The following is a 7,874-nucleotide window of genomic DNA, read 5'->3' as shown; positions in this document are numbered from 1 at the left end:
CCCCCCCCCCCCCCCCCCCCCCCAAGATAAGAAGCTGGTTGTCATGTATTGAGATGAGGCAAACGATGGTTTCCCTCCCTTCTGCTGGTGTCGTGCTCCGGTTCTCTCCCTCGTTTCCTCCATCGACCTTTCGCCCATCTCTCCTCCTCCTTTGCTCTTCTGTGTCCAATCAATCCTTTTATCTACCGTCTCTCTACTTCTATCTCCTCATCTTTCAGTCCTCCCACTCTCTTTCTCTCTCTCTCTCTCTCTCACACATCGTCTCCATGCTATGCCAAGTCGAGTTCAAGAGTTACTGCCGGCATACGATATGAAGCGGCGTTGAGGGAGAGAAAAAGCTTTTGTGTGTCTTTTAAATGAAAAATTGCTCTGAATTAGCACATTGAATCTGATGAGATAATATTCTCACATAGACTGGCATTGTAACTAATGCTCCATATGTCTAAATATTCATCATTAGCCGTTCATACAATCTGTAGTCATCATTCACGCCTCATGTCACCTGAGCCTAGTTAACCATAATTGCAAAAAGAAAAAGATGAAATCCAAGACAGAAACAGTGATTAGTGTCTGGGTAGTCCTGGATCTACCTGTTCCAAGATGAGTATTTCATTTGAAGTATCCTGTCACAATGGCACCATTGCCATCAGAATATCCAACAATAGAGCTGCGTGATGCTTCATTTGTCAACTCCGAAAGAACGGCGTAGTTAAAGATGGCGACATTGTTATTTTATCACACAGGTGACATATTGAAATTGAGTGTGTGGAATTCAGGAACATGGCAGGAAACCTTTACAGTGACAGCAGAGCAGCTGTAACGCACTCGTAGCCAGACGATGTGCACATATGGTAAGAGGAGCGTCTTGTGTTATCAGGAGTCTGTTGTGGTACAGAAGGTCAGATGTGAAATAGCTTCATTACCTTTTCACTGAAGTGGATAAAACCTGTTCTGAAGGTTTGTGTGTCATTTGTTGCGGTTGATTTGACAATAGCCACCTAGCTCCGTCACACTGCTTCATATTCACTAAACCTTGCTGACAATTTTGGTTGAAGCGGCCATTCAGACGTGAAGCATCGTGCGGCTGCCGCTCCGTCTTTTGGAGGGGTTGTAATCACTCCAAGTGCTAAGTGCTAACTCTTAGCTTCACATTTGTTCATTCCCCACGCCTCTTTATTTGAGGTAGTTGACGCAGGCGAGTTAGCGACAGATCGAAGTATTGTCCAAGATGATGTATAAGTTATTAAAAAACTGTCAATGCTAAATATCCAAGTGGTGATTTAAGTTAACAACATACTAGTATTAATTGTGGGATATCAGAGCATCTCACACGAGAGCTTAAATATCATCTTCTTCATTCTACCATACATGCACATTAATTCATACGAATCTGGTTGGTGGGATTATGTCTTTTACAGTAATACTCGTCTCTCCTCTCAGCAGAATTTTGTCCCACGTCTTCACTTATTTACATCAGCTTGTGCCTCGGCCAAGTTCTAAAAGGTTGAGTCATGTTTTGAAAGGAACTCTGGGATGATCTCTCAGACCTCTATTCAGCTGTTTTTCTATTTTTCATCTCGTGTGCTGCTTCATCAGAAGAGTTCCACTAATACTTGCGATACTGCTGCATAGTTGCCCTGCAACTCTGCTCTGTTTCTACCAGCAGGCTGCAGAACTGGTCCTACTGGGTTCTAGTGCAACACGGGGGGGGGGGGGGGGGCTGAGTCGCGATGCACCCTGAGTCAGCATTTACTCAGCATGACTAGGGGGAAATGCATCATACCTTGATCATAACTGCAAATGTCAGAGCAAGTTTGACTACAGGCAGCCGTGGCCTTTCAGGACACACACTCGTGTGCATGCAAACACCACTGCTACAAGGTTATCTCCTCCTGCTTACACACACGCACATGTTTGTGTGTGCCTGTGTTACTCAGCATTTTTTTAATGAATCAAATTGGGCCAGAGTTTTGCCTTGGGGGGAGAGAGAGAGAGAGAGAGAGAGAGGCAGGCGTTGTTGGTGCACTGTGTTGTTCTTGCCCGTCACACACAACTGCACACACTCATTCTCTAAGGTGACTGTAGCACAGACTCAGCCCTGCTTTTTTAATGTGGCCACTTATTAGCTTCAAATCAAATTGTCCTCTAACCTGATGTCCTGGGACGCTCACTCTTCCCTCTCCTCCTCCCCCCTCGCTGTTCTTTATTTCCTCTGGTGTCCGCGTTGATGGCCTCGAATTAGGACACTGTCTACCACTCAGGTGATGTCTGGCGGCTGAAGCTGAGCCCGTTAACCCTTTTCGCACATCCAACCCCCCCGCGTCTCATTCGATCCTCTCGCGGTTAACGGATCTTGTATCGTCCTGGTAATAAATTGTGGCAAAGTACTTACGTGACAAAAATAACACCGACTCGCACGCACGGAGCGACAAAAACACACACACACACTGAAAGCTAAACACAATGACCTTCCTCCACTTCTCTCCCACTCTCCCTCCCTTGCTCATCAACGTCTATTTGTCCATCTCTAGTCAGCGTCCTCACATTCGCCTCTCTCTCCACATCTTTTACACACTCCAATTTGGGCAGCGCCTGCGAAGCGCTTCATGGGAAATGAAAACATGCGTGAGGCGAGGTGGATGACAACAGAATGAGCTCTCTCTCTCTCTCTCTCTCTCTCTCTCTCTCTCTCTCTCTCTCTCTCTCACTCTGTAATGACTCTGTAACGCTGACACTGCTGATCCCACTGAGAATGAACAGCAGCTCTGCAGCATTCAGCCCCTTTCAGCATCACTTTTGGGTTCCTGCCTCCGAGACTCCTCCCTGCGGTGCGCCCACTGGGCTGGGATCCAGAGTCAAACCCTCAACACGCTGGTGGGATTACATTTCCTCTCTAGTGGTGGAAAATCCTAGGAATCCCCCCCGTACGCGGTTGATGCCGTGACCATTTCACCTGTTGCCACCGTGACCTGGATAAAGAAAATGAATAACTGCATGGTTGTCTTTGTCTGCTGTAGTTCAAATGTCCCGTTGTCCCTCCTCCTGCTCATCTATGTTTTTAGAAGTTTAGTTAAGCTCCGTTCCGGCGCAGATTGCTGCCAGCTCGCTCCTGTGCTGTGATGCTAAATTACAGTTTGACTCAGCTGCAAGGCTCTTGTATTGTTTTACATTGGAAACCAGCAGATATGGTCGGTAATGACAAAGCATCACGATCCATTAGTCTGACAGCTTTTAGTTCTCTCTCAATCTGTTTGTTGTCACTTGGGCTCTCTTTCCCATTCCGCGTGTCATATCAAATCTGTTCTGTTTTTAGTCTTTTGTTTACTCGCACCTTTTTGTCTTTCTAAATGTGTTTCCATCTGTTCCCGGAACTATTGATCTCCCCCTTTTCCTCAGTTTGCTTCTCCTTTATCCTCTATCCTATTCTTTTCCACTGGGGGTGACTGTGGCTCACTGGCTTAAGAGGGTTGTCTGGTAACCGCAGGGTCAACGGTTCTATCCTCGACCGGGACGTGCCACGTGTCGAAGCAAGACACTGAACCCCCGGGCGCCTGTCATTGGCAGCCCACTGCTCCCTATATACAGGGATGGGTCAAATGCGGAGGTATGTGTATATGTATATGACAATAAAAAGGGTTTCTATTCTGACTGACAAGTCATTGCGCGCACTGACGCTTCTTTGACTCACAAGTTTTGCCGTGAGCTCAAAAACATTTTCATCACTGCTGAGTCATCTTCACATTTCTCTCCAAATCAAACCAGGGAGCTAGCTTTTTGTTTTTTGATCACCTATATCCAAGTAAACCAGTAGATTTAAATAGCACGTTAACGGTCTTAAAATCTGGTTTAGCCACTTAGCTGATGAACTAAACTACTAATACTTTTGATTCTTTTCATGCACACACGGCGTGCTTTAGTGCCAAATGCCGTTAAGTACGCCTGTGAACACACGAACATGATACACAACGTACTCCCTTGTGTTAATAAGTCCATCAATGTTACATACATGTCATTTTTATTATTTATATCAAGTCCAGAGAACAATATTGACTTTGGCAAAATTAAATCAAAACAGAAAGGAAACAGTAATGGTTAAGTCATTATTACTATGTAGTTGGCTCTGTTGTGTGTGTGTGTGTGTGTGTGTGTGTGTGTGTGTGTGTGTGTGTGTTTTTTTGGGTGTTTGTGCTTGCCAGTTTGTGTGTTGTGTGCTGTGTGTGCTTCTTCAGTAGATCTTTTTCAGCCTTGTTATAATCAACATATATTTTTTTGTTCTAATCTGGAAGATTTTTTTGTCAAACAAAAAAATCACACATTGTATTGTTTTGGATCCTAACATCATTCCCCAGAAAACTTCTGAAAAACAGAAACACATGGTGCGACAAGTAACATCGTTTTTATATATATACTATATATATATGTACTTTCAAGTTTGCTCTTTTTGTGTTTTCTCATTTGTCAGTGTCTCTGTGCCGTTGATTCAGTCGTCCCAGAATGAGTTTCACAAAGTCTTGAAGAAGAGTTTATATCATGAGTGGCTTCTGTGGTGCTTCTGTCATTTATATATATATTTTTATCTACTTCCTTTCTGAAAACATTCACTGTTTGGATTTAAAGTGAATCCATGTGGCACAATGGAGTCTGAAGTCACAAAAAACGAGTTTACCCCCCCTTAACGTTTGCCGCTTCCTGACCATGCTACATTGCTGGAAATAGTGATTTATTCCGATTTTGCTCTTCCTTCACTTTGGGCGGACCGCTGCTAATCTTTATTTATATATATATATATTTTTTAAACATTTATTCCGTTCACAGCATTAGCAGAAAGCGCTAAACATTTTTAAAACACAAATGGAGTCTGGTTGACCGGATTGCCCCCTTCACAAACATTCATATACATGTGCGCACATGAACACACACACAGGCACACGTACACACATCCCTAACCTGTCAATGCATGCATACTTATGCACCCATTAGCATTGTTCATTTAGTTTGGTCCAATATCATCCGGCGTCCAATACAATCTTGTCTTTCAGAAATGCTCGCGAGCCGATGTTCCATCACTGCACCCCCCTGTCTCCTCCACTTTGTAATCCATATCGACTCCATTGTAATCCCAATGTCTTTCTTTTAATAATGTCTGTGCTGCACACACGCTTTTTTTTTTTTTCCAGCCAGTATCGATTGATCATGTCCAATGCTCCCCGGCTCTGTATTTATGCTCCCATAATCCGCAGGCACGGCAAGCCAAAAAATCATTGCCCCAGCCACAGAGGACACATAAAAGTCACAATCATTGTGTTTTGGAAAAGAGTTTCAAAATGGCCGTCAGTGTTGGAATCCAAAAAAAAAACATAACGTGACAAAACAGGGCGATGCCATCCAAATCCCTCTTGCTGTTTCTCCCTTCTAACCGGTTGTGGTGTTGTTTCTGATCCAGTGTAAACCCTCGTGTTGCTGTGTGGGGGCTGAAGCCCTAGAGAGCTGAAGACTGTTTCTATTCGTGTGTAGGCTTTACTGAGATCCACGCTGAGCTCGCGCCATCTTTGTCGCTGCTATATAACCTCTGTTCTGTTGCTCTATTGATGTGTTCCTCTGTTGGATTATGTCTCTCCCTCTGTGACTATATATATATCATTCACGTTGTCTGTTCTTACATCTGTCACTCTCTGTTATCTAGCTGTCTCTAAGTTTTGTTTTCGTGTGTTCCTGCTTTCTTTCCCGTCTTGTATCACTTCATTTTTAATGATACAGCTTGAGCTCAGCCTTTAGTATTGAAAGACTCAGCCGTTCTGTTTCTCCCTTTCTTTCTAGTCACATCTCTCTCCCCACTTGTTTTTCCCCCATCCATCAATATTCAGATCATCTTAAAATAGCCTCTTAAAAAGTCTTCACCCTAACCCCAGGTACACTTCCCTCTCTTTTTTTTTTTTTTTTTTTTTTAAAAGTCTCCAATGGCAAATCAAGAGGCCGCACAAGTGAGACTTAATTTCACTCGTCTCTCTTCATCTAAACTCACACCCGTCCCCTCCTTTTCTGCAATCACTTCACCTCACCTGTCCTGCTCCCTCACTTTCTCCCATGATTCCACCTCTTTGCCCCCCTCAAACCAAGATCTGTCTCACAGACCCTTTATCCCTCTAAACGTTTTTTTAGTTTTTTTATTACATTCCAGAACCATCTACACAACGCTTTCCTCCAGTTCCTCAGCACTCCTTCCGTCCTTCCCCGTTTGCCTCCCCCTGTCTTTGACGCTGCTCGCTTTCCCGGTATTGACCCCGGTGTTAGAGTTGGAGTTGGTGGTGTTATAGGCGTGGATGTAGCCCCGCTGGAACTCGCAGCGTGGCCCGAAGACCCCGGCGCTGTCCTCGTCGCTGGCCGTCGAAGACGTCGTGCTTGTCGTCGAGGCGCACTGCACCAGCATGCCGTGGAGAGACTGGCTCCGCCTCGTCCAGATCACGCTCATCCGCTTGGCGTAGTTGACGGCACCGTAGCGCTTTGCCACGGTCGTGGCTGCGTCCGTCGCGAGGGCGACAGAGGAGCTCATGTCCAGCGAGTGCCGCCGTTTGCTAACGGTCCCGCTCGCGGGGCTCAGAGGGGATAGAGGGCTCTGGTAAGCCTGTGAGGAGTTCCATTTGTCCCTGTCTCGCGGAGGGATTCTCCAGTCCAACCGCTCTGAGTCACCCAGGGGTGCTGCCAGAGAGAAACTGGCGCAATTGGTCAGTTCTCGCTCCAGACGGGGTCTCGGGCGGTCCCTGGAGTGTGACTGACGGGGTAGGGTGGATGAAGGGGAGTAGTAGAGGGGAGTTCTGTCACTTTCAGCGGTGTATTGCAATGCCTTCTCCAACTTTCTCTGCCTCACCACTAATGCCATCTCACATGCTGACCCTGTTGTCGTGGAAACAACCCCCCCAGCTGAAAGAAAGTGCTCCAGGTTGACTTTAGGCTTGGGCCGGGGCTTTGGAGGGAGTTTTGGAGGCAAAGAGGAAGCAGGATCGGCTTCATCCTTCTCCTTGTCTTTCTCCTTCTCCTTCTCCTTCTCCCCTCCTCTCTTGGATGACAGGCCGTTGGGCAGGACCACCATCATCACATCCCCGGCACCATTTGATTGGTAGCACCCGCTGCCGTTTCCCCCTTTGTCCCCGCCCCCTCCGCCTCCACCCTGACAGCAGGCCCCGCCTCCCGCCTCGTTGTTGCTGTTGTGGCATATCGTGTGGTCGCCGTGATGGCAAACACGGTGGCGAACCATGAGCGCCACGGTGAACACGAGTAGGGTGACGACCACGACACCGCCCACCAATATGGTGAGTGTCCCGCCCAGGAAATGGGCTTGGAGAGAGCGGCATGCTGGGTAAACATCCTTGGTTGAGAACGTGGCGCAGCCCAGGACTTTTGTTGCCGCCAACGACGTGATTGAGTCATCAAAAATGACTAGCACACACAGGTTATAGTCCACGCCGGAAACCAAGTTCTTCAACAGGAAGCGGTCGCTGGTCGATGGTAGAATCCTAAAGAGGGATAAAAAGACAAAAAAGTAGAGGTCGGTTAAATAAACACAGCCTACTCTGCGTAGGTTTTGCAGTGAAATGTAAAATAGCTATAGGAACTCTAAGCTTAGCCTGAATATTCTGACAACTGCGGAACTAAGGAGGAGGGGTTGAATATTGGACAAGAAGCAGCGGAAGGGGGGGGCTGAAAAGATGACTATAAACAGTGCAAGAGTGGATACTGCAGGAAGGGGGAGAGAGGGAAAATGAGGCTATTGATGGAGAGCGAGCCCAGGGAACATGAAAAGAGAACTCTGTCTTGTCATTCCGTGTGTGTGTGTGTGTGTGTGTGTGTGTGTGTGTGTGTGTGTGTGTGTGTGTGTG

General features: G+C 46.5%; 2 protein-coding genes across 4 annotated transcripts in view; one reads left to right on the top strand and one right to left on the bottom strand.

Annotated features, from left to right (window-relative positions):
* pcxb (pyruvate carboxylase b) overlaps positions 1 to 7,874 on the top strand; it is a 268,431-nt gene that overhangs the window by 158,395 nt on the left and 102,162 nt on the right. The gene's annotated exons all lie outside the window — the stretch shown is intronic.
* The window catches only part of LOC116385613 (leucine-rich repeat and fibronectin type-III domain-containing protein 4), a 37,737-nt gene continuing 33,861 nt past the window's right edge, over positions 3,999 to 7,874 (bottom strand). Inside the window, exon 8 of the mRNA XM_031851257.1 lies at positions 3,999 to 7,511. Coding sequence (XP_031707117.1) covers positions 6,185 to 7,511 — 1,327 coding nt within the window. The 3' untranslated portion in view covers positions 3,999 to 6,184. The remainder of the gene's footprint in view (positions 7,512 to 7,874) is intronic.

This window comes from Anarrhichthys ocellatus, unplaced genomic scaffold (assembly GCF_004355925.1).
Source record: "Anarrhichthys ocellatus isolate YVR2014 unplaced genomic scaffold, GSC_Weel_1.0 scaffold11, whole genome shotgun sequence".
NCBI classification, from domain to species: Eukaryota; Metazoa; Chordata; class Actinopteri; order Perciformes; family Anarhichadidae; genus Anarrhichthys; species Anarrhichthys ocellatus.
This window is presented reverse-complemented; position numbering and strand designations above follow the sequence as displayed.